Source organism: Eptatretus burgeri, unplaced genomic scaffold (assembly GCF_056783735.1).
Source record: "Eptatretus burgeri isolate ZD-2024b unplaced genomic scaffold, Ebu_testis_v1 Ebu_testis_scaffold_3185, whole genome shotgun sequence".
Taxonomy (NCBI): Eukaryota; Metazoa; Chordata; class Myxini; order Myxiniformes; family Myxinidae; genus Eptatretus; species Eptatretus burgeri.
In genome coordinates, this window is record NW_028225135.1 from 85,847 (window position 1) to 113,407 (window position 27,561).

Consider the following 27,561-nt stretch of genomic DNA (forward strand, 5'->3'; position numbering starts at 1 on the left):
TATCGGGTTATTTAGACTTCAGAAAACCATCAGGAAGATTGATGTTGAAAGCTGCAGCAAAAATTAACCCGAGTGCACCACGGCAACGATGGGCCAAATGGCCCCGTTTCCTTGTTTGAGGTCAGTTTCTTGATTTTCAGATGCACAAACACACGTACATGGAGAGAATTACCTTGTGGGGGCAGAGGGGGAGTGACGCCCATGACTTGACCCTGGGTACCCCAGCACGTTTGAGGAATCTGGTGGATATTGGCCCAGCCATTTTGTTTCCATGGTTTTCAGACCAACACAAACATAGAGATAATTTCCTTTCGGGGGGGGTGTGGGTGTGGAGATTTTGTGGGAGGGACAGTTTGAAACCTCACCCTGACTCTGAAGTTGTAACAATCAAAATTTGGGGCCTCAAGATGCGACGGTTTGGCCGTGAAAGAATAACAAACAAACAAACACTTGAAACTTAATATATATTTGCTTCACAACTACCGGTACAAAAAACTTATTGTTTGCTTTGACATCAACTACAAACTATTTGTTTCGAGAACAACTAACGCACACAAACTCCAAGAGTACAAACTATTCGCGGCTTGTCTGATCGCGTTATCAGGCGATGCCACGTCGGAACCTTTCATTTCGTGCGAAACCTTCCAGGTGATTCCGCCAAGTCTCCTGCCAAGGCATAATGACCGTGTGATGGTCCACTGTATACTCGAGTTGTCGTGTGGGACAGGTCGAGCGGACCAAGTTTCCAATGATTAAGTAATTCATTCCAGGATCCAAATGGGGGGGACATGAGCAAGTAATTTGCCAGGCGCGCAAAAAAATATAGCCATCGTTGCCACGTTGGAACATTTCCCCAACACTCTTGAACACGTCCAGCAGCAAAACTTCGTAACGAGTCCCCTCGCTGTAAATATTCTCAGAAGACACCTCCACCTGTATCGCTGCAGACACGAACAAAAGCAGCAATGACGAAGGTGACATCATTACCTTCGGCCCTTGTGCTGTACAGATCAATGCTGATTATATCTATGTAGTTACCGATAACCATTCCTTTCACACAGTATAATATATTCAGTGAATGATTCACAAACTCCATCCACCGAAACGGTGCGTAAACTACTCTCATCGTCTCAATACACAGGACTGTGTAAATATTGTCACGGATCTGATCGAAGGGGTAAATGGGAACCTATTAGAATAGTTATTTCATCGTGCATGTTAGCATAAGTGTGATGTGATGACTCATGTTTTTTTGAATAAAGACTTAAGGCTCATGAAAGTAACGAGAACACTGAACGGATCAGGACACAACAGAACTAAAGGAACAGTCGAGAGAGGGGAGAAACACCAACAATAGGGTTTAAGGACAAAATTGAGGGAGACTTCGACAAATAATAGCTGTGGGGAGGAAAGAGGGGTAGGGGAAGATGCATGGGGCAGACAAGATGGACACAGAGCAAACTCTCAGGAAGGAGAAACTGGAACATTGGAAGGAGGTGGGTTTGGGGGTGGAGTTAACGAGGGTAGAAAAGATCATGGTTTTGGATGGGGGATGATCTGAGATGGAGGTGAACAGCTGTCTTGAAGACATGGAGGAAAGAATGGGATTGAAGAGAATGTGGAAGTTGGTTCCACAGGCAGGAAGAAAGGCCTGACCTCTTCTGAAAGATTGAGGGCCTCCATTCTCCAACCATCACGAGAGGAGCAGAAGCATGTTCAAAGTTGAGTAACCGGAACGGAAACAAAACTAATGGGATCAGAGGTCAGGTTGTTTGAAAACAGGAAAGGCTTGACATCAGAGGTAATGATGGATTTCATGACTTTGTTGTTGGAGGTAAGCTCACTGGTCGATGCTTAGTAGGGTCTGTTTTTGCACCCTTGTTGTGGATGGGAGTGATGTTTTCTGACTTGCGTGCAGAGGAGAGGAGGCTAAAGGAGGACAGACTGAATATTGGGTGAGAAGAACACGTCGTCCAGTTCAACTTATCATGGTAAAACGACCCGAAACTTACCGAATTCTCTCTTGTGCAGCAGCTTTGCGAAGTTCCACCTCTTCAGGGAAACCTGTGGCTTGCAGTAAACCCTACAGAATACTACACGGAGGCAAACACACACGTATAAGTGGAGCTGAGGTCCAATTGGGACCCAAGTCTGGAATAGAGGAGGGAAGGTCCATCGAAATTATGGCTGTTACAATATTCACTTTTAATAATCCAGATATTGTGATGGTGATGGAGATGATGAAGATAATGGTGATGGAGATGATGAGGATGGTGGCAATGATGGTGATGAGGATGATCATGTTACATTTGTCGAGGTGGGGGAGGGGTGGAATTTACCTTGAAGCAGAGAAGATGTAGTAGAATGATCTGTGTACGAGTAGTTAGCCCGTCAGGATGTGATTGAGTGGGGGAACGTTGGCTTCAGGATTGTCTTGTTTGAATGTGCACCATATGGGGGATGGTGCGTTGTAAAAATTAGTTTGGGATGAAGGTTAAGAAAATTGAAGGAAAAACCCCTTGGATGTCCCACCGGATGAGGCGCCTGAATTGAAGCCGAAGTGAAGACAGAGAAGGAAAGAGCTTGGATCGCCTCCTGAAAGGAGTGGAGCTTTTCGTCGCCTACAGACGGGCAGAGTTATGAGCGCATCCAAAAGGCTGTAGTTTTTGTTGCCCTGGGCGGGCGCAGTTTTGGACACCTCTCGCGAGAGCGGGAGAGAATTTTTGGAGTTCCGCTGAGGATAGAGGAGGATTGGGCACGGACAGAGGAGAGGAGGAATCATCTCAGCGAGAGGCGATTGTGTGGCAGAGGGAACGGTTGCCTCTGTCTGTGGTGCCTTCTTGTGTTCATACCTTTGCTCTACTCCATCGGCTGCTCCCCATTTTGTCGTGCCTGCTACCTGTTTATCATCCCTGGGTCTTTCCTTTGCCTCATCATCACCTCATCTACCAGCAGAGCTAAGGCCTCCTCCGGGTTTTCTTGCACCCAAACCCTGTCTGTGCTTGAATCCGGTGTGTGACGCCTCATAATTGATTTCTCAATGTCGTGGATTGGCTTGGTACGCTCGCATCTCCACAGTCGCACCCAGCTGTCAATGGACTCTGTGTCCTTTTAACAAGGTGGAGAGTTGGCTGTCAAACCTTGACTCAGATTCTGCAACCGGTCCAGACGGCATCAGCCCACGTGTCCTAAAAACCTGCTCCTCTGCTCTTGCTCACCCTTTCTCTGTTCTATTCACCCTCTCATTTGCTCAAGGTTATCTGCCATCTGCTTGGAAATCAGCAAACATCACTACCCTGCATAAAAAAGGTGCAAAAACAGATCCCTGCAACTACAGACCAATCAGCCTTCTCCCAATCATCAGCAAGGTTATGGAATCCATCATCGCTTCAGACATTAAATCATTCCTCTTCTCCAATGGCTTGATTTCTGATCATCATTTTGGTTTCAGACCAGGTCACTGTACCCTGGATATGCTGCTTCTGCTCTCCCAACAATGGATGGAGGTCCTCAATGCCAGACATGAAATCAGAGCCATATCCCAAGACTCACGTGCTTTTGACACGGTCTGGCATCCTGCCCTGCTCACCAAACTTTCTTCCTACGGGCTCACAGACTTCCTCTGGTGTTGAAGCTAACGTGTGGCCCAAAATGGAGTTCTCTCATCCCCTCTTCCTGTGCAGGCTGGAGTTCCTCAAGGAAGCGTTCAGCGCCCTGTTCTTTTTCTGTTTTTCATCAATGATCTCTCCGACTCTCTGGAAAATCCTCTTTATCTCTTTGCTGATGACTCCACCCTCTGATGTACAATCAGTCATCCCAAAGATTGGCAAGCGGCAGCCTCTTCACTCTCTGCAGATCTAGATAAAATCACAAGCTTGTCCAACACGTCGAACATGTCTTTCAATCCTGACAAATCTCACACTATCACTATGTCTCTCTGAAAGGACCGTCTCAAAAGCCACCCCCCCCCCACCTCACCTCCCGCCATGTACTTTCTCAACAATCCCCTTGAAGAAGTCCTTTCATTCACCCTTCTGGGTCTCACTACCTGCCATGATCTTTCCTGGGAAAGCCATATTTCCAAGCTGGCCTCCAAAGCCAGTCGCTGACTGGGCATCTATCACACAAAGTACTTCCTCAGGACACCTGAGCTTGCAAACACTTACAAAGGTTTCGTCCACAGTCTAGAGTACTGATCTCCCCTCTGGGCTGGTGCTCCTGCCTCACACCTTTCTCAGCCTCACGCTGTGTAAAGACATTTAGGATCATTGGTGTCTCCCAAGGTGAGGCTGCGTCTTTGGGTCAATCACTCTCACACCGCAGGCAGGTCGGTATTTTGTCTGTCTTCTACCGTCTCCTCTCTGGCCAAGCCCCCTCTGCTCCGTCTGAGATATGCCCCCCATATTTCCGCAGGGCGCTCAAGGTCCACCAACAACCCCCTTCTCATAAAACTAGCAAAATCAAGAATCACTGCTCACCTTCACTCTTTCATTCCTCTTTTTTCCCGCCTTTCGAACAAACTCTCACACTCTCTTCAATCCCATTCTTCTCTCCAGGTCTTCAAGACAGTTGTTCACCACCATCTCTCCCCCATCCAAAACCTCGATATTTTCTACCCCCGTTCATCCACCCCAAACCAACCTCCTTCATATTCCTTGCTTTCCTTCCTGAAAGTCCCTGTAGTGTCCATCTTGTTTCCCCTGTGTACCCAACCCCATCCCTCTCCCTTCCACAGATCTCCTCATGTCTGTTCCCCACTGTTTTGTGCTTCCTCCTCCTGCCCCTCTTGTCTTCCCTGTTTCTCTTATTGTATGTTTTGTGTGTTGGCTCTCATCTGAGCCTCGACAGTGAATACAAAAAATAAATAATGTGAAAATTAAAGACCCCAGAGAGCGAGGCGGCCAATGATCGCCTGATGAAGGATATAATTAAATAAGGTTGTTAATTATCTTCAAAAGGGGTGTTTTAATGAACCCAAACACCCACTTTTCACTCCTGCCCTCCATTGGAGTTCCCTCAGTGTGCACGCAAAGTTTCAGACTGCGAGGTTTCATAGTTTTGGAGGGATGCAGAGACGCACACGCACATACACACACACACTGACATTAATTAGTGTGGATGGATTCTCTGTCCCCACCTTTCTTTCCCACCTCAACCCGCCGTCGTCTCCACCGTCGCGATCACCATCCCCTGGTTATTTTGTTCTTTTCTCGGGGAATAAACCCGTTGGTTGTAAAATAATTAAGATCCTCGTGTGCTTCTTGCGATTCCCGTGCGCACAAAGCCACCATTGTTCGAGCGCAGTCCAGGGGAGAGAAAGCCAGTTTGGTCCATCGGTGCAGAGTCGGTCTTAATTGGCGTGAACACGACAATAATAATAATGGTGGTGATGATGATGGTGATGATGATGATGATGATGATGATGATGGTGATGATGATGATGACTTTAATAGTGAAGTGAAGAACCCACCACCATTGCTGGTCCTCGTCCACCCTTGTCCCACAGAATCAGCAAGCACACCTGATGGGTTGTCAGGTAGAACAATTGGATTAAAGTAATTGTTCAAGCAGAATCATTAAAATGTTTGTTTGTTTTGCATCGCTTGAAAAGAAGTTAAGAAGTAAAAAATTATGATTGTGGAGATGATGATGATGATGATCATCATCATGGTGATTGTTGATGATAATGATGATTTTAATGGTGAAGTGAAGAACCCACTGCGGGTGTTGTGCCTCTTGACCAGGTGTCCCACAGAACCATCAGGCACACCTGAGGGGTAGAGTCAGGTCGAACAATTCAATTTAGGATCCATGTTGTTCGAGCTGATTCATTAAAATATTGTTTAATGCAGATTGAGAAACATTAAACAAGTGAAAGGTTTTATTTCAAAGCTTTCAGCGAATACCGAAGGTACACCTGTGATGAAGAGTAAAATGGTGGAGTACGTACGGGCGCAGGGAGTGGTGACTGAATCGAGTAGCTGATAACCCTCCGCACAACGGTTGCACTTGTGACCCTCAACTCCTTCTTTGCAATAGCATTGCCCGGTGTGTAGGTTGCACATGTCGGATCTCGATCCGATCACACTGCAGTCACAAGCTACCGAGGCACACGGAGGCAACACCCTCTTCGGTATTCAAACAAATGCACAATCGACCGGAATTCATTCCACGAGGTCACCCTGTTGGTTCTGTCACTCCTGGGAGCTATGGCTCTGCCAATGAGGCAATAATTTGAAATTTGGCAAAGATGCCTGTACACACTGGCCTACTCTTTTTAAAAGGGCACAGTGGGACATTTAATAGCGACCAGTGAATGCTCGCTGAAAGGACACCCGGCTTGACGTCCTGAACGGACTGATGAACTCCCTCCTCCACTCCCTCCCTCCCTCACACACAGTCTATAAATATATTTAATGGAAGCAACATGTCCGAACTTGGACCTCATATCGATCCCTAATTCCGACCCGATCCTACACTCCCCCTTGTTACCGTGCAGACCCCCATCACTCAAGTACTCACGCTTGCAGGCGTTGTGATGACTCATCTCGTAGTTGAAATCTCGGCAGGATAACAGGGAACAGACCTGACAGTGTCGTCCGGTCGTATTGTGTTGGCAACCGATGCAGCGACTCACATTGCCAGTCATTCCGTGCCATCCTTGCTCGATTTCGCAGGTGCTTGAGTGATCGTTGCAGCTGCATTCTGCAGGTACACGAGTGGGGAAAACAAAGGGAAACGAAACGACAATCACAGAGATTCCCCATCGAATGAGATTCCCCCATCAAACAGTCTCTCCCTTGTGTGCACTCCTCATCATGGAATATAACGAACGATCAACAGGGTACTAAATCAGTGTTCGAGCACACCGACATTCACGTTCCTCCGTGGACACAGAAATTGACCGATGAACCGTGTATGATCGAACCTACCGTCTTGAAAACCTCATCAATCAGAAATGGAGAATCGATAATTTTAAAACTCAAATCAATTTTACATTGGAATTTCGTTTCCCTCCTCGATAGGCTTACACTTGGAGCTGTTTCAACCACATTCGAAGACTTGGGAAGTGAAATAAAGGTTCGAGGCAGGGCGGTATTATCTCCAGTCTAAGAGAGCCAGCTGATGGGCGAACACTCGTCGAACTTACCAGAAACAGAGACGTTCAGAGTGGCTCTGGTTTCTCCCTGTCGATTCCGAGAGATGCAGACATAAAGCCCAGTGTCAGACAACGAGAGATTTGACAAGACCAGGAAGTTGGACAATCCTGAAGAAAGGCGAGTGGAAAGAGATTTTTCATCATGAAACCACTCTGGGGTAGATGGCCTGGGGTGAGGGTGAAGGGTGGAATACATGTCGAACAAAATTATGTCCATATTTATTTGTATTACATATATATATATATATATATATATATATATATATATATATATATATATATATATATATATATATATATATATATATATATATATATTGTTATGGATCTGGAAACAATTTGCATTCAACATGCAGGTCCCAAAAGTTAGTTATCCCATTAAGTAAATGTGAGACAGGTCCTTTCCTTTTGTCGAACGGGAGAATCAAAACGTGCGTTGCGACTTCTTTTTAGTTCGGTTATTAAATCTTAACATCCAACGAACAACCAACAACCATTCCATTCCCCATCACGAACCACCATCAACCTGCTCCTAAACGAGCGCTTCGCTCGCCCAACCCGAAAGCCTATTGAGGTACATCACTCTGAGGCGGAATCTCGAGGATGTTCGAGGTGGCAGATCACCACCACCTTTCTCGAACACGTGTGGAGTGGGCGGGCTTCCTGGTATGGCCGAAACCCCGCCCAGAAAGGGCGGACCCATGGAAGCCCCGTCCAATCCGGGCGAACAGTGACGTCAGTTTCACCAAGGCCCCTCCTTGATGAGGGAGGTCCATATATACATATTGTTACAGATTTTAGAATCTGGTCTGATGACTGCATCCACACACCCAGGTCGTCAGACAGTTATTTCCTGCAATGCATGTCCAGATTAGCCCCATCCCCACGTCTAATGGGATTTTAAATGTGACGCGTTGAGAAGGGTAAAGAATAGATCCTCATATGGGAAGCTTTTTTTCCTTTGCGACAGACACGTTTTCACACATTTCTTTCGCGAGCGCTGGCGCCCGCCTTATTTTTCCTCAGCAACGTTTATGCACATATTTTTCGCGAGCACCGACGCCCGCCTTTTTCTCGAGAGCACGGGTCGTCATGGTAATGGTGCGCAAGTGGGGCGGGGTGTGCTTGGGGGGACTCTGCGCACACCGAGACGGGCCACAGATATAAAAATGAATTGGAGGTCCGTTCTGGAGTAGTAGAATGCGAGGGAGGAAACGCGCGAGAACAGAAGTCAGCGAGAGAGGAAGCACACGAGAAGCGGGTTTAAGCGCGTGAGGGAAGAAGCAAGCTCGAGAGGAAGCGTGCAAGTGAGAAGCGTGGAAGCCCGCAAGTGAGCAAGCGAGCGTGTGGTGCGCGTGTGGGTGTCTGACCAGCGCCAACAACGAGACAATTCGTCCTTCCCAGTGCGAGAGTGAGCATGTGGTGCGCGTGTGGGTGTGAGCAGCGCCGACAATGAGTGAGGCGTGGGTCAGTCACCGACGGACCGTGTGGGTCACTGGACGTCACCAGTTTCGTGAAGTGTGAGGAGCTGCCCATGTCGCAGCACCAGAGTCTAAACCCAAAACAGACGATCTCGGTGCCCCCCAGACGTCGACTGGCGTTCAAGGCTGTTCGCAAGAGGGTGCACGGCAAGGCTGGGTGCGAGCGACGGACATGACACGCACGCACACATTTCAGGATGCTTTCAATTCACGGATGACTACTCTCTGGTGAGCGAGACAACTCTTACTTATTTATTTTGTCATTAATAAATTATTTATTGACTTCCAACCTGTCCGTGTTTGTCCTTTCCTTCCATTGGTCCGGCATTGTCCGAACCTTGATAGACTGGGAGGTAATTACCACGGATTTGACCAAAAATAGTCGGCACGCACCAGCGGTTAAAACGCTCGACCGCCCTAATGAAAATCTAATCGAGATAACATTGGTGCTTTGCCAAGGGCACGCTCCCCACTCAGGTAACCATGTGACCTCTAGTTAAATGGCATAATTAGATGGTGGACACTGGAACTCGTGGTTAACTGGGTGACGTTCATGGTTTTAAAACAACCCAGCGTACCACAACGTTAATTGTGAGCGGTAGACCCAGGTCCGGCTCTTCCGAGGACAACCAGGGGAATAATCCCCCCTGAGTGACAAGCTGGTGTCTCAGTCCCTGTGGCCACAACAATATATATTGTTGCGGTATTCGCGCCCGCCGGCGTGCTGACGGCCACGTAACTCGAATCGCGGCACGTCGCCCACCGGACGGACAATCCAGTCGTGACCCTCTCGGACTAACGCCGGGAACCAGTCACGGGTGGACCTTTCGGTCTCACTGCGATCGAGCCAATCAGCCCCCGCGTGGGATAGGGTTGCTCGCCAAATTCGACCTACCTAAGTACCCACGCGGAGGGTAGACCGGGCGATCGCACCTCGCCGCAGGTCGACTTCGGACACGGGCCACTTAAGCGACCCGTTCCGTACTATCAGAATAACCGAGCGGTGTTATCGTCGACCTCGACGGTTCGATTAATTATCGGGCGTATTCAGCCCACTACCAACCCTTTACGTGAAGCAAGATGGGGATTCAAAAGAGGAAATGACGAAGCGAAGCGGGAAACAGTTCAACACAAAGCACATTTATTCGCGGCACACGGGAGCACAAATATACAATTCCACCAAATGCACACAGAAAAGACACAATGCAATTTACACAAAAAGCAAACGTAAAAGCGAAAACACAATGCAGAGCTAATACCGACTACCGAGCACACGGCAACACTTATACAATTCTACTTCACAGACGGCGCCGACAACACATACCCAAAACCAAGGAAAAGAATACCCTCAAGGATGAGGCGGGCCTGAGGCCGAGACCGGGTCGCGCCTACCCGTCTGGTGATGAGACGCGGAGTGGCGATGGCGCCTCAACTCCGCGGGCCTCGCGGACAGTGTCTGGTAGGGGGTGGGAAAGGGGCCCCCTTGGTCGCACTATCTCAGCGCGGGGGGAAACAGGAGGGGGTTGCTGATGCTCGGGGTATAGAGGATTTTTATTATCCCGCGACGAGCGTCTCCACCTCGGCCAGGTCGCGCTATCGGCCTCCCTGGGTGCAGCTCCCTGCACGACGCGAGCACCCCCTCGTCTGCCCTCGCCGCCTCTCCACAGCTCCGTCCCCTCCGTTCCGACTCCAACGCACACGACGACCAGCTCCTTCCACCGCCCGCGAAGTCTTGACTCTCTGTTTCCGACTCTCCTACTCTCCTACTCTCCGCCTCTCGACTCTCCGCCTCTGGACTCTCCTACTCTCCGCCTCTGGACTCTCCTACTCTCCGCCTCTGGACTCTCCTACTCTCCGCCTCTGGACTCTCTTACTCTCCGCCTCTCCTACTCTCCGCCTCTCGACTCTCCTGGACTGACGAACACGGTCCTTTTATCCGCCCCGTAGCTTCGCCCTCTCATCTTTGACCCCCTCCCTTCGACCTTTCACCTCGCTCCCCATTGGCCCGAGAAAAAGTGGGCGTGAAGGCTTTTTGATCCATAAATTTGCATATATCGATCGCCCTGGGGGCGGGGCCAATTCGCCCCTCGCTCACCGATTGGACGGCAAAAAGTGGGCGTGTGTCGTTTTTGATCCGTTTTTGAAGCACAAAATCCGTGATTTTGTACACGCTGTTCGGCGCGCGCCCTGCACGAGTCCAACACCGGTACCCACAGCGGGGCAAGAACGGTGGCGATGCGACGGCTGCGAGGTGTGACGGGAAGGTCGTGGCGGTTGTGGTGAAGCGGCGTTGTGGTTGGTGGTTGATGTTGTGGTGGTAATCATGGCGGTTGGTCCAAAATAAAGATAGCAAAAGAAAAACGGCTATCCTGAAGAGTCGCAGCACGCATAAATGACGTGTATTCCCACTAGACAACGGGTTTGGGCCTAACTACACATGTACTTACCGAGATACCTCACCTAAGGGAACTGAATGGTGGTTTGCGAATTTGGTAACCACAACAATATCATATAAAACTCTTTCTAACCACTCACTGACTCACTCAGTGACTGATATTAAAGATCAGTACCTTCCGGGTGAGATAGAAAGCTGAAATTTTGCGTGCTGATGGACATCGAAGCCGGGACACAATAAATGAAAATATAAATAAATGGGGGGAAAAAATGAAATAAATCAATAAATAAATGCAGGTGAGCAACCCAAAACAATGGAGAACGGTCATTTTGTGTGACGACGGACATCGAAGCTGGGACACTGGAAAAAAAATCACAGAACGGTCAGAAAGCATCGGTGAATGAAAATATAAATAAATGAAAATAAATAAATGAAAAATCAAAAGCAACTGAGTGACCCGAGACAATGTGGAAGCACGGTTCGTATGTTTACACAATGTGTGAGCACACCCCGCTGGCATATACATATATTCGTTATATTTCAATTTTCTCCCACACTCAAAACGCGACGCAAGACTTCCTCCCACAGTGCTTTGCACATTTATCTCTGTTCCTCGTTCCCCTTATCTTAATGACAAGCATTACTTACCCATCCGAGTCTGACTCATCCTTGTATGAACAACACAATCATTGGCTGAATCTTCCCAGAATGCCTCTTGTCCGGTTCATAACTCCTTCATTGCTTTGTCCATCCCTCCTAAACCCACCCACACAAACACTCTTAGTGTGATCATCAATTCCCCACCAACCTTGGCCTTCCCTTTGCTCTGCATTCATACGTCAGTTGCTCTCCCACAGACGAGCTCCCGGATGTCTTCGAGATCTCCAGCTCTGGAGGATCTAGAGATTGGAACAAAAGAAGAAGGGTTCTGCATTCATAACACTGAACAGTTCAAGCTGTATTGAATTGAATGAGTCGTGGTGTCATACATCACACTTACACTCAACTTGCAAAGCCCAGTTTGTCTGCAGCGTGCCGGTCGGGTGACTCACAACACACGACACGTGACGTCCATCATCCCGACGATGAACCAGGATTCTGACAGTGTTTCTGACATTGCCCTTCATATCGACTTTATGGGTCTTCCCATCTGGAGATACAGCAAGTAAGTGGAAACCAAAATAAGGAAATGAGACATTATGGCAACCATCAGAAACTAACGACATCCAAGATCAACCAACAGGGAAATGAATAGCTTACAAAGACGCTTCCCGTCTTTTAGCCAATGGACCGTTGCGGGTGGACGGCCTTGATTGCAAGTGCACAAAAGTTCGATCGATTTGTTTGCCCCGATTGTCTTCTCAGGGACACTCACGACTGGCTGAGTTGGAGGGACTATGCAAGTGTTCGAGGATGAAAGGGTTTGGAGCAGATGTTGAACATAGGAAAGGTTGGTGGGGAAAAAAGGGCATGGCAAATAACAAGGTAAGAGTGTTCCAAACGGCAACCATGTGTTCAGCGATTCAAACACAAAAAAATTTTGATGCAATGATGGAGCAACAGAGCTTGCCATTTTGTAATAGCATCACAACAATTGCAAGCAATTAAGTGCATTCGTAAACGAGGCAACGACGTGCTGATTGTCATCCCTCAAGGACCTGCACGTCAGCACTCGAGGCCTCCTGTATCAGAAACATACAGTACAGGACTCAGTCACCAATAAAACAACAAAAAGAGCAATCAGAGATAGCAAACCCTTTCCAAGATCTTGTTTGGTTTGGTGCTTGTGTATGTTTATGGTGTTTGTGTGCCGGTGTGTTACGTCATAGAAAAGAGACATCACTGGAATTGCAACTTTATAACTGCTGGCAGTGATGATCGGTTACCAAGACATCCCATTTCGATACAACCCCGCTTTGATCAGACACTTGACCCTGAGTAATCAGAAGGAACGGTGAAACAGAAAAAAGCAAAGATGAAGTCATCAGGAAGAACGTGGATAGGATTCGGGATTATGCTGATACTTCTCCACCTTCAAACCCATCCAGGTGCAGCCAACTGAACTTCATTCAAAGAGAAAAAAAAATCAAAAGCACCCAGATCAACAAAATTTAAAGAAAAATTTCAGAAGGAACAGAATGTGTCGGATTATAATTCAAACAGAATTCGGAGCATAATTGTTATTCTTGAGAAAAATGCCAGGGGCAGAGGAAAGGTCCAGAGCGTGGGATGTGCCATGTGGCAAATTTTCGAGAAGAAGGGAAGTCACATGGCTTGAGAAAAATGCCAGGGGCAGAGGAAAGGTCCAGGAGCATGGGATGTGCCATGTGAGTCATTCCACCTAATATCACCAGAGGCCTCCCAGTTGACCCCCTCAGATTTACTTTAAACTTTCATAAAATAGTTCCCAGGTATCAAAATGAAGCTGCGTAAAATTTTAGGTCCATAGATGCGGTCAACTCCGAGATATTAAGGGTTGAAAATGTGGTTGTGGCCCTATTTTTATGGTCGTTGCAAACATCACAAAATGAACAGCTACTTTTAAACTCCCACAACTTTTTAAATATTAATGCTGGAGCCTTGAAATTTCTTCTATAACTGCTCTTTGAGAAACAAACATAAAACGGAGTATACCTCGATTAATTTTTATGACCCGATTAGTTGAAATCCAGAAAAAAAAATGTTGCTTTTGTATGAAGACCCAACTTTGAGACCACATATATTTTTATTGACCCATCCCAGAAGCTTGAATTTTTTTTCAGGTAATAACTGTATGGTAGTAGTATTCAAATACATGTTTACTTTTCTTAATGAGTCATTAATATATAATGCAGTCATGATCCCTCAAAAATTGAAAACTTTCATTCTTCCCCGAAATTCAGGTGAGGATTGCAAATATATGATAAGGTATATCACTTCAAATTGGAAAGAGCATATTCAAGTTTACAAAAGTGTCAAATATCAAATGGACGTAAAATTTTACGCAGCTTCATTTTGATACCTGGGAACTATTTTATGAAAGTTTAAAGTAAATCTGAGGGGGTCAACTGGGAACATTTTCTTAAATTTGGTGATTTCAGATGGAATGACTCATGTGGAAAACTTTCGAGAAGAAGGGAAGTCACATGGCTTGTGGAAAATATCAGACGATAGAAAAGAAGGGACATTCAAAAAATCTGGTGTGCGTGCTGTACTTACCTTGTGTTCTGAGAAAAGTTCATCTGGAAACCATTTATTTACCAAACCAATAACAAGACACGTTGCTGCGTGGGCGTGGCCGATGGGGAAAGGGCACCATTTAGTTACCGTGGCGTAGGAGTAGCAATGGTCAATGGCAGCGAATGTCATGGCAAGCAAAGACAGGGAGGTAAACTTGATTTTAATTTGGATTTTAATTATCTCTGTGTGTGTCAGTATCACAGCAGTTGTTACTTCAATGCAAGCGATAATTATTCGTGGATTGCATGTGAACATTCCGTACGGGCACGCACCACTTCCGGATAGTGATGACTCACTGTATTCGAATAATTTATCGATTTCTTATGCGCATTTATAGATAAACACAATGCTCCAATCCAGTCGTCGTTTACGAGAGCGAAGGAACGGTCTGTGTAGTTGTTTGAAAGTTTTTTTTGGGGGTTTGCACAGACGGCCATGCACGTACGGCCACGCACATACAGGCACGTGAGAGTGAAGGAACAGCCTGTGTGGTTGTTTCTGGCACGAGGTTTGAAAGTTTTTTTTTAAATATATATTTTAAATTTTTTGCACGTACGGGCATGTGCGTACGGGCACGTACTAGTATTATAGAATGCGTGATGGGAGTTGTGAAGATGTGATGATACATTAAATCCTCGACTGAGTAAAGTTTCATTCGTGATGTTACATTGATGAGTTGACTGACTGCCTGGACGTTGTGGATCTACTAATTTGGGTAATCTCGTGATGTGGATCCGTGACCGAGGTTGTGGATCCGCCGTTTGGAGAGGTGCTGGAGGACAAGGATCAAAACCTCGAGGAAGAACGGTCCCCAGCTGATGATCCGTGCGGTCGGAAACACCATGCATTTGCTTACAGGTTCAGGTTGTTACTTTAAGTCAGGGAACCGTGTTTTGAGGTGAACATCATTCACAGCAATCCCATAAATTATATTATATTTCAGGAATAGCCGATACTGCACAATTGTGTGTGTGTGTGTGTGTGTGTGTGTGTGTGTGTGTGTGTGTGTGTGTGTGTGTGTGTGTGTGTGTGTGTGTGTGTGTGTGTGTGTGTGTGTGTGTGTGTGTGTGTGTGTGTGTGTGTGTGTGTGTTCTGTAAGGCATTCATACCCCAAACATTGACACGTGTAGAACCGGTGAGAGGAATTACCCTCCCGTAATCTGTGCAGGTGTAAATCCCTTGATCCTCCTCTTTAAGGCTTTGGATTGAAATGATGGATCGATGTGGCTGCCATGACACCAACTGAATTCGTGGATCTGTTATCCCTGGAGGATTAAAGAGGTGAGGTTAACGGCATAAAAAAATCATCATCTTGTTTAGTTTGGCTGATCCAGAACTCCCTCATTGTATTCTCTCCTGGCCTCTCTTTAATCGAGTCACCTTTCCCTATTTTAGCCCTCCAGCTTAACACAATAAATCATCGGTAGCATACTTGTATTTAAGTTATCTGGTCCACTTTGAATGTCAAACAGAATATGATATGAGAGTAAAATATGATCCTGATGTTCTGCAGGTACAGTAGGGTTTGGTATCATGTATTCCACAGACCCATTGAGTCAGAAGATAGCTGGTGCCGTTCAGGCGTGTAACACACACTTGTCAAACCGACACAGGGCTTCATCTTCCCATTATAGTGGAAAAGGCTCCAAAGATACCAGAATACCTTTCACAAAGATGAGACCCTGTGTGCTGGTACCCTGACGAAATTCAAAATTCCTACTGCTCAGATTGGGCTGATTTGGCCGACTCGTTTTGCAAAGTGCTTTGAGATATTTAACACGCCAATGCTAGGAGATTGGACAGCAGGTTAAAATGCCCTCCAAGGGAGGACACACTCAATGATGCAATCAAAAAACGGGGTCCGGCACACGTGGACGACAGATCGGCCCTCGCTCTATTGGCATCTCCCGCGATGAGGCTGAGTCTTTGGGCCTCTCACTCTCTCACCGCAGGCAGGTCGGTGGTCTTCCTGTCTTCTGCCGTCTCCTCTCCGGTCTCGCCCCCCCCACGCTCTGACTGCGATTTGTCCCCACCATATTTCCGCAGGGCACTCAAGGTCCGTCAACAACCTTCTGGTAAAACTACCCAAATCACGAATCACTGCTCACCTTCACAATTTCATTCCTCTTTTTCCCCGCCTTTGGAATAAACTCGCTCTCTGTTCAATTCCATTCTTCCCTCCAGGCCTTCAAAACAGTTGTTCACCACCACCTCTGATCGTCCCCCATCCAAATCCTCGATATTTTCTTCCCCCGTAAATCCAACCCAAACTGACTTCCTTCAAATTCCCTGCTTTCCTTCCTGAAAGTCCCTGTAATGTCCATCTTGTATTCCCCATGTTCCGCGCCCCATCCCTCTCCCTTCCACAGATCTCCTCATGTCTCTGTTCCCCACTGTTTTGTCCTTCCCTCTCCCGCCCCTCTTGTCTCATGCCCCCCTCCCTTGCTGTGCGTTGTGTGTTTGCTCTCATACGAGCCTCGACAAGGTATACAAATATTTTTTCAAAAATAAATAAATATAAGTTAATCGAAGCTGAGTTTCCGGACCATCTAAGCCAAGTGTACTGTTATATTTTTAGCTCACCTGGTTTAGCTTTAGTAGTCCTGCAGAGCTTGTGGGATTGTGTGTCGTCCGCCTATCAAGCATTCAGTCCGTCCGTCCGTCCGTCCATCTATAAACACTTGCAACTTCTCAGAAACTACACAAACAATTTCGATGAAACTTGACCACAACCTTCATCACCCGGTATCCCCAAAATATGACTTTGCTTTCTTCTTAAAAACTACACAAACAATTCCAATGAAACTTGACCACAAACTTCATCACCCGCCATGTACGAAACTCGTGATGGACGTATTCAGGGTTTTCGCGGCAATTTTTTTCTTTCACGAGCCGCGAGCAGATCACAGTTCTAAAGCATAGTGTTTCCGATTTCAGAATCGCATCCAACGAATGCTTGCAAACATTTAGGTCCTCAGACAGTTATTTCCCCAAATGCATGTCCAAGATAGACCCATCCCCATGTCTGGTGGGATTCTAACTTGATGCGTTGGAGTAGGGAAGAGAACAGATTTCCTTTGTTATGGGATGGACTTTTCCTCTTTACGACACGTGCACGCGAGAGATCGCCGTTGGCCCAACGGAGGCTCGTTGTACCCCTTTCCATGGGGACACAATGGCTTGGAGGTGGACGATTTATTTACACTTTGGACTTGCAGGACATTTGATTCAGCACACCGCGGGCTGATCAGATGGGAACTTTCCCATCTGGATTTCTCCCACCTTTTTCCATCGACGTTTGACGCCCCATTTGGCAGCTCTGTGGATGCTGGCTGGCTCTTGTTCAGATCAAGCGGAACAAGGAAGGAATGATCGTGAGGATGATGGTTGGTCACGTGCAACGATGCGCCAATAGGCGAGGTGGATTTGACTGAAGTCTGCTTGAGGCTTCGCCCACACTGGTCGCATATAAAAAGGACGGGAGGACCGTTTTCCTGACAGTTTTGTGACACTTGGTGACAGCCTTACAACTCCGACCACTGGTGACAGTTGTTTACAGCTCCACACAGTGCCTCAGCGCTTTCCAGCTTCTTCCAGCTCCTCAGAGTGCCTTGCAGCTCCTTACAGCTTGGTTGCGGCTCCTGGTGGCTCCTGACGGTGGGTGACAGTTGGACTGTTCTTGCTGGTTCTGCTCGTACCTGATTCTTGGCGTCCCTGGTTCCTAGAGGTGATGACGTGACGCCGATTGGTGTTCGAGCCTGCTTGCAGGTGGGTGCACGGCGCTGGCAGCGGATGAAGGCACGCTCACACATTTTGGGACATATTATTTGACGCACGACGACTTCTACCTCGGTAAGCTGAGACCGGATTTCTTTCCCCCCTGAATGATCTGCTGGGTACCCTTGTCTCGTGTTTAATTGTAAAGTCAGGCATCGTGAGAAGCATCTGCTCTTTGCCTATTTCACTATAAATGTCTATTTAATTCTTTACTTGTGTGAAATTGGTCCAACACGTGGAACATGTCTTTCAATCCAGACAAATCTCACACTCTCACTATGTCTCTTCGAAAGGACCGTTTACAAACCCCCCCCATCCACTTTCTCAACAATCCTCTGGAAGAAGTCTTTTCTTTCAAGCTTCTAGGTCTCACTTCTGCCATGACCTTTCCTGGGAAAGTCACATTTCCAACCTCGCCTCAAAAGCCAGTTGCCGACTGGGAATCCTCCGTCGTGCTAAGTCCTTCCTCGGCCCTCTTGAGCTCCTGACCACTTACAAAGCTTTTGTCCGTAGCCTGATGGAGTACTGCTCTCCCCTCTGGGCTGGTGCTCCTGCCTCCCACCTTTCTCGGCTTCACGCTGTCGAAACCAGGGCATTTAAGATCATCGGCATCTCCCGCAATGAAGCTGAGTCTTTGGGCCTCTCACTCAATCACCGCAGGTTGGTCGGTGGTCTTTCTGTCTTCTACCGACTCCTCTCCAGCCTTGCCCCCCCTGCTCTCTCTGCGATTTGTCCCCACCACATTTCCACAGGGCGCTCAAGGTCCGCCAACAACCCCCTTCTGGTAAAACTACCAAAATCACGAATCACTGCTCATCTTCACTCTTTCATTCCTTTTTTCCCGCCTTTGGAATAAACTTCCTCACTCTATTCTTTCCCATTCTTCCCTCCAGGCTTTCAAAACAGCTGTTCACCACCACCTCTTATCTTCCCCCATCCAAATCCTCGATCTTTTCTACCCCCGATAATCCACCCAAGCCCACTTCCTTCATTTCTCCTACTTTCCTTCCTGAAAGTCCCTGAAATGTCCATCTTCTCTTCGCCATGTTCCCCGTCCCATCCCCATCCCTCTCCCTTCCACAGTTCACCTAATGTGTCTGTTCCCCACTGTTTTGTCCCTTCCACTCCCGCCCCTCTTGTCTCATGCCTCCTTGCTGTGAGTTGTGTGTTAGCTCTCATACGAGCCTCGACCAAGGTATACAAAAAAAAAAAAAAAAAATTATGATTGATTTGAATTCACCAATTTTCACCACAAGGAAAGAAAAAGTTATTCTGTTTATTTATTTTCTTATTAATAAATTCCTTGTTGACGTTTCAACCTGTCCGTGCTTGTCTTTTCCTACCTAGATAGACGGCAAGGTCGTTCCCAAACTAATTTACCTATCATAGTCGGTGTGCATCAGCGGCAAACGCTCGGCCACCCGACTTAAGATCTAATCAAGACCAGATTGGTGCATCACCGAGGGCATGCTCCCCATTCAGGAAGCCAGGTGACCTCGACTTAAACGGAAAAATTAGACGGTGTACACTGGAACTCGTGGTTAACTGATTGGCGTTCGTGGTTCGAAAGCAACCCACCATACCACAAAGTTAATTGTGAGCGGCGGCCCCAGGTCCGGCTCTTCCGAGGAGGAATGGGGAATAACCCCCTCATAATACACTCGGTAGCTGTTCCTTTTCTCTTTTCTCTCTTCCTTTTCTCTGATTTTACAAAAACCTTCTCATTTGTCAACACAGTTCATCCAGCCTCCTCTTTCACTTTCAGCCAAAGCTAATTTTCCTCCATACCTTCAACCAAAAACATTCTCACCACAACACCACCTGGAAAGTCGGTCGCAGGTTATCCAGTCTGGGAATCTTGAGGCGTCAATTTTGCCATAGGCTGTGTGCACACAACGCCCCTATCGCTAACTGTGTGGACCTCAAACATCCGGGGTCTCCGCTCCAACCTGGAAGATTGCTCAATCCAGGCCGCTGCCGATAAACTGGACATCATCTCTTTAACCGGACATCTTCTTCCCACAAGACGTATCTGACTCCTTTGTGTCTCTCCCTGGTGATCGTATACTCTGGTGTGATCGACCTGAATCCTGTCCTGGCAGTGGATTTGCATGGTGCATCACAAACTCCATTTCTCATTCTCCGTGTGCTGCTCTTACACCTCGCAAACTCCGCTCCCACCTCGTGTTCATCTCGGTATTGTACCATCCACCAAAAAGTGACGACTCCATCGACATCTCTCATTCAGACGACATGGACCAACTTTTAACCACTCATCCCAACTTTCTCTTCCCCATATGTCATGATTTCAATGATCACCTTGCTAATTGGCTGGGTGTTGGTACTTCTCTCACCAGCCATGGCCTCCTGCAAAGGACTTCTGTGGCTCCATGAGCTGACTCAATCTGTGAACTTTCCCATCTGGATTTCACCCAATGGCAAATCTTTGGCTCATATGATCACGTGCTTGTGAAGGTCATCATCTTTCTGGCCATTCTCAGAGAACAGCATCTGCACTGGTGAGTCTGGCAGTTCAATCAGGCAAACTGGTAGGGACTGCAAGCAGCCATCTCTCTTCAGGAATGATCTCCTATATCCACCGCCGCAAGTAAGAATTCAACCGAGGAATTCTTCCACAGATACCTGCTCTTTCTTATGCACAGATTCATCCCACCTTGTCTTCAATGATCTTACCCATGCTCCAGCTGTTGGTACTCGAAATCCTGTGATGAGGCAGTTGCCTTCAAACATTTGAATTCTCCACCTGGAAGGCAAATGCAACCGAAGGCAACCGAAGATCATTTCACAAAGTCCGCAACAAGAGTGCATCTCCTCTCAGGAGAGCCAGTAAATAACAGGTGTCAAATCTCAACAATGAGCTTTCAAACTTGTCTCTATCCTCTTAAACCTGAGAGCACCTTGTCAAGTCTGTCTCTGGTGTATACTCCCCTTCCATCCCTTCTCTCAATTCAAATGGCACCATCGTCGATTCTACTCGTGAGAAGGTCGAATGCCTCAAATCTGTGTTTCTTCAAAATTTTGTGCCCCAAACTCTTCTTTCTCTCTCTCTCTCTCTCTCTCTCTCTCTCTCTCTCTCTCTCTCTCTCTCTCTCTCTCTCTCTCTCTCTCTCTGTACCCACCTTTCCCAGTCATTCCCAACTGTTCCTGCACTCTGTATCTTTTGCACCTGAGAAGAGGAAAAAGTTTCTGCCAAGCCCGAACTCTGATCTGCAACTGGACTTTTTGGCAAGCATCAGCGCGTGTGCCCTAAAAACCTGCTCTGCTGTTCTTGCACTGCCTTCTCTCTGCCCTTTTCACCCTCTCTTTTACCATCGGTCACCCTTCCATCTCCTTGGAATTCAGCCAACATCACTGCACCACATAAAAACAGGTGCAAAATGGATGCCCTTAACTACAGACCAATTATCTGACTTCCAATCATCATGGAATCCATCATCGCAGTTGATATGAAATCGTTCTTTTTCTCCAACAACCTCATCTCAGATCATCAATTCGGATTGTGACCAGGTTACTCCACCTTGGACGTGTTCACCCAACAATGGATGGAGGGTCTCAATGTCAGACATGAGATCAGCGCCGTCTCTCTGGATGGATCTCGAGCTTCCGATACAATCTGGCATCATGCCTTGCTCTCCAAACTCTCTACCTCTGGAATCCAAGGCCAACTCCACTCTTGGATTGCTCACTTGCTCTACTTTCATAGCCAATGTGCTGTCTTCTCCTCTCCCTGTCAAGGCTGGAGTGCCCCAAAGCAGTGTTCTTGGTCCAATCCTATTGCCCATCTTCATCAATGATCTCTGACTCGGGAAAATCCTCTTTATCATTTTAATGATGGCTCCACCCTCAGCCGTGACATCCCTCATCCTTCAGCCAAACAGACAGCAGCCTCTTCCCTCTCTTCAGATCTTGAAAAAAATCACAATCTTGGAATATGTCTTTTTAACCCTGAGAAATCCCACACATTCACTCTCTCTTCTGCACAACAGTTCCACAAATCTACTTTCTCAACAATCCTCTCTAAGAGGTTTGGTCACTCAAACTCTTGGGTCTCACTCCCAGCCATGATCTCTCTTGGGCAAGCCACATTTCAAAGTTGGCCTCCAAAGCCAGACATCTAAAAAATCCGACCGGCCATTGTCCGTCGTGCAGTCTTCCCTTGACACACCTGAATTCCTGTCCAACTACAAAGCTTTCATCCGCAGCTCGATGGAGTGCTGCTCTGCCCTCTGGGCTTGCACCCTCTGCCCCCTCTCTCTCTCTGTGCATCGACTACCCGCCCCCCCCACACCACCCAACCCCCAGGTATCTGCAGGGCTCAAATGCTCCAACATGCTCACCTCTACTCATTTATTCTTTCATTTTCTCTCACCTGTGTGGAAGCACCTTCTACACTCTCTTCGATGTCATTCTTCCCTCCAGGTCTTCAAGACAGCTGTTCGCCACCATTTCAGGTCATCCCCGATGCAAATCCATGATCTTTTCTACACCCGTTAAAACACTCCCCACCCCTCCTAAATTTTTGCTTGTGCATCCATATTGTCCACACCTTTCGTTCTCCCCTTCACCTCATCGTTACCTGCATCGCTTGTTTGTCCGTCTCCCTCAATTTTCAACCTCCACCCTGATGATGGTGTTTCCCCTTTGTCCTGCTGTTTCTTTTGTTATGGTGTGTCCTGATCTGTTACTGTGTTCCAGCTCTTCACGAACTGTGACTGTGTGTAAAAAAACAATAAAAAAACACTGCCCGGTGGAGGTGCTGCCCGGAAGATATCCAGTTGTTCATAAAAGGTTTGTAATACTTTCCGACCATTCCAGCTGTGTCGAACACATTCATTCAGCAGATTCCTTCCACTCACTCACCCGCCATGTTTTCGAAAAAGAGAACTTCATGTGGTGGCCTCTCCCACTTCAGTACACTCTTTGTATCCTGCGGTGCTTTGCTCCAACAATCGAGCTGAATCGTTCCTCCAACGATCTCAGAACCACCTTTCACTATCAATAAATCATCACCTGAAAGGTGGTGGGGACGGGGAGGACGGCGGTTGAGAGAGGGGCAGCATGTTATAATAAGCACAGAAATTATCTTTTGTACAACTGATCATGATCAGCATGGAATGAGATATTTCCAAAGCACCTGCTTTAACAAATCATCGTGATAGTTATTCCACAGCATTTCGAAGCACAAGTATATCTGCTGCATCAGCCATTCAAAGACACTTTACACGATTCACAGTTGCACATCACTGGCCGGTTCCCGGTGCCCGCACGGGATTTTAAACGGGGTACGGATGGAGGGGCAAAAAATGAAAACGGCGTCCTGTCATCGAGCCGGCAAGCTGGGAGCGGAATCACATTTATTGCCACATCTGATGTAACTTTCATGCTCGAATGGTGGTGATCTGCGTCTCTGACCCCAATCTCACCCCCTCTCCCTATCATTCTCTCTCCATCTCTTCCTGTCTCCAACCCTTCTCTCTCTCTCTCTGATCCCACCTCTCTCCCCTCATTATCTCACCCACCACTCCCCCTCCTCCTCTGTTGAGGCGACTGCAGCATGGATGAATCAGATTCGAAGTGAGCCGACCGGAGGCGTGCAAAGGTCGCTGCATGCGCGAGCATGCATGCATACAGGTGGGCCTTTACCAGGAAGATAAAGTGGGTTTTAAATTCTCCCCGCCCCTGGTTTTATATATTACCTGGCGGTTTAAAAGAAAATGTTGCTGTTTGGGCATGTTTTATCGCCCTTCCCTTTCCTACCCCTCACAGGACATTATCTTCCCCTCACGCTGCCTTCCCTTCGCATCACGCTGCCTTCACTCCACCTCCCCTCATGCTTACTCCCTCCACTCTACACCCCATGGACATCTCCCAGAAGTTTCCACGTGCTGTTTAACATTCCCCATTTTGTGTAATTCTGTACTACCTCTCCGCCACATCTCCAAAAGTTCCACGACCAAACGCAAGTTGAGAACCCCCCCCCCCCAGCCATGCTGACCTCCTCCCAAACCCCCTGCCCCTCCCCACTCCCCCTCCTCTCTCCCCAATCCTCCTCACTCCCACCTCCTTTTCCTGAGTGCATAGCAATGTTTGGTGAGACGTCATTTGGTGGGGCCCCACCCAACCCCCTTCCTCACCCATGCTAACTCCTTGCTCTCCCCTCCCTACTCTCACCCTACTCCCTCTCCTCTTTCACTCCCACACCCCTCTCTCATTACCTCCTCTATCCTTCCCTCCATCCTCTCTTTCTCCCTTTGCGTGTGTGTGTGTGTGTGCGTGTGCACACACACGAGGTCATGAACAACAAGAATCCGAACTCGCCCAACCAGAATAACTTTCATCCCACGTGGGTTTTTGTGAAGAATCCAGGGCACAACCGTGCAGCACCACACGCAGCACGGGATTTGTGGTGGTGGAGGCCCCGGGACACACACACGGGTGGTGGAGGCCCCGGGGGACACACACGGGTGGTGGAGGCCCCGGGGGACACACAGGGGTGGTGGAGGCCCCGGGGGACACACACGGGTGGTGGAGGCCCTTTGTGCCACCAACGATGAAGTAAATCACTGGTTTTCAACCTTTTTCACACCGACGGCAAACTGATTGAATTTCATTGAATTCGAGTTGTGGAACAATAAGGAACGAGACGTGAAGCGACGACCGATATGTTGTTCCTGTAATCGGACTCCGCCGACATAGAAAGTAAGGATCCCTCAAACGGGTGAACAACTAACTAGGTTAGCGAAACAAGTTCCCACTGGACTCGTCAAATCTTCACCAAAATCGAATCATTTCGCTCCGGAAAACGGAATATCACCTCAACATGACCTTCACAACAACAACAATAACAACAATATCCACAACAACCACCGCTTCGGGGAAAGATTTTCTAGGCCTGAGGCCTCTAACATACTGCGGCCTTCTCAAGGCCCGTGACCGAAATCGGCCACAACCTCTCGATATATATATATATATATTTAATAATCCTTGTTTTACACTGAAGAGAAAACTGAAATGGAAGGCACTGGGGGGTGGAGGTCCCAGGACACGTGTCCCCGTTCCCCTCGGGTAAACGAGGCCCTGACGATGACGACGTGCCACGAACACGTGGAATGAAGGAACTCACCACGAGCACACACGAACAGCAGCATCAGGTGGAGCGTGAGGGAAAACAATACCCTCTCCCTCGATGAGGGTAAAAATCCGAGCCCCATTGTTTGACAACACGTCCTTGTTCTGGAAGGAGAGAACAACGGTGAAGATACCAATAAAAACCCCCAAACCCAACACAACAACAAGGAGAAGGAAAACAAATCCACAAACAACACGAGACGGGACAACACCAGGTCGTGGTGGAAGATGAAACTGTGACTCTCCTCGTCCCGGGACGCTTTGGTATCGCCCGCCGCTCCTGATTGGTCAAAGGACGCAGCGTGAATCTGTGGGCGGAGTTACTCCCGGAAGGCTGCGGATCAGAACGAGCTGTGATTGGTCAAGATAGTGGAGGCGTGGCCATAACCTCTGACGGATGGTGAGGAGAGAAGGCGACTCGTTGTGATTGGTTTAAACGTCGAGGCGCGGAAGGAAGGCCTCTCAGTTTTATCACACTCATCACTCCACTACGTCATCAATAATACATATTATTTTTTCCACGTCGGGCGTCATTTATATATTACATACAATTCCTCATCACGATGTGTCGTATACAATCTGTGGAGTTCGTAAATGGCTTTTCGCGGCTCACAGGATGAGATCACACGTCGTGACTCGACTCGGATCGAATCAGGAAACGATTTATATAATTATATCGTCAGCTTTGTAGTTCATCATGAGTGTTTCACGTCATCCGTGGGATGTTAAAGCCGGTGTCGTGACGTTAAAGTCGTCGGAGTGACGCGTGTCCGGGGAGAAATTAATTCACTCGAGGAAAAAAAAAATTAAGTCTTTCACGAACCGGTTGGCCATGCCTGACGTTCGACTGAAGGCGGTCCAGTGATTTGGAATTTGTTCAGTTCAGCAATAACTCGCCCGTTGTTTGCGATCAGGACACAATGGGATCTTCAACGAAATTACATCAAGATGTCTCCTCCACGTCCACGGACCAAACAATTCTATTCAATACCAACTTTCCATGAAATTCCTCCATCGACCTCCACAACCATAACAGAATGTTGGTTGGATGGAGGCCCTCGAAATGGACCGTGGTCTCCATGTAATGTGTGTTGGTTGGATGTAGTAAAACATGTTAAACACCGTTAGAATGTAACGAAAACACATGAGGAGACGTTCAGAATGACTGAAATGTTGGAAATTCGTGAATGGGAAAAACAACTCCTTGTAACTGTTGTTGCGTCGCTGTTTCGGGGTTACCTGCCGGAGGTGTGCATTCGCTGTAAATCGGTTTCCATTTCAAGGTCTCAATCCCAGCACAATGCCACACACGTCGGGTCATGGCCAAAGCTGTGGAGAGAGTGAGAGTGTGGATTTATCGATTTTCACATCGATTTAAGGCTCATTATAGACCTTGGACATTATTCTCATGCAGGACAAAGACATTCGTGAACATCATTGAACAATACTCTAATATGATTCACAACATGAGTGGAGAATGGACAAATGCACGTATAATATATGGGGTTTAAACCTGAGTTCCAAGTATCATGAGCTTGCAGTTCAAATTGAACCAGGACCGACCATAAATTACAGGGAAAGTATAAAGCTGGGGCTTACATGAAGTCGTCATCAGAATACTGTGTTTACACTTGAAGGAAGCCTGGGTGGAACAGATACATTAGTATACGCACTGTCGATGGACTGTCATTGGGTCTGAAGCCAAGAAAGCGTTTGCAAGATGAGTTTTAAGATTAATCTCACGCATAACAAAACAAAAAAATATCCAATTTTCCCTCCAGGGTTCCAACCCCCTTTTTCCTCTAGGGTTCCAACTCCCTTTTCCCCCGGGGTTCCAGGGTTCCAACCCCCTTTTTTTTTGAATTCCGTGCAAAGCAGGAACAACAGGATGAGACAAAAACAAGCGATGCGGCTGGGGATGCCACAGATACCTGCGCAGGTTCTCGTGTCCGCCTGAGAACGACCATCGCCGCTGTCAGACCATTTCTCGTTCTTCAATGTCCTCTTGGAACACCTGGAAAGGTTTGCTTGTGCACCTGAAGAGGGCGCGTGCATACACGAAGCACGACCTTGATTGGCTCTCCGTATTCAGTACATCACCTGCAATGACATGCTGCTAACTGGCAATCATCGAAATCGAATGAAGTGCAAGTATGGTACAATTGGGAATTGGGGTTACCTGCTCACAGTGGGTGACAAGGTGTAGTCCGGTGCGCAGGTGTTTGCGGCGAATACAACAGTTGAAATGCTTTGCCTTTTGGTGGTGGATCAAGGTGTGTCCTCGTGGAGAACCTCCCTCTTACAGTACCTGTCTCGTTTCCTTACACTTTGAACCTCCTCCTTTCACTCAATCACTCTTCAAGGCACTGCCTGGGTGGGGG

At 47.6% G+C, this 27,561-nt stretch overlaps 1 protein-coding gene across 8 annotated transcripts; it reads right to left on the reverse strand.

Moving 5' to 3' along the window:
- Positions 1–447: 447 nt before the first annotated feature.
- LOC147006338 (cell adhesion molecule 3-like) lies at positions 448–27,528 on the reverse strand. 8 transcript variants are annotated; one of them, XM_085869012.1, is made up of 16 exons: positions 27,360–27,521; positions 27,112–27,216; positions 26,420–26,509; positions 25,176–25,285; positions 22,913–23,062; positions 15,364–15,519; positions 12,296–12,430; positions 12,036–12,185; positions 11,844–11,934; positions 7,151–7,326; positions 6,523–6,705; positions 5,951–6,100; positions 5,720–5,770; positions 5,471–5,521; positions 2,013–2,093; positions 448–941 (listed from the first exon to the last, which is right to left on the reverse strand). In XM_085869012.1, exons 3-16 carry the CDS (start codon positions 26,455–26,457, stop codon positions 601–603), a joined length of 1,863 nt encoding a protein of 620 aa, XP_085725138.1. In that variant the 5' UTR covers positions 26,458–26,509; positions 27,112–27,216; positions 27,360–27,521; the 3' UTR covers positions 448–600. The 8 variants fall into 8 exon arrangements, with proteins under 8 accessions (XP_085725138.1, XP_085725139.1, XP_085725140.1 ...); XM_085869013.1 differs by adding an exon at positions 25,393–25,570 and having other exon boundaries at positions 27,112–27,521; XM_085869014.1 differs by adding an exon at positions 25,376–25,570 and having other exon boundaries at positions 27,112–27,521.
- Positions 27,529–27,561: the final 33 nt, after the last annotated feature.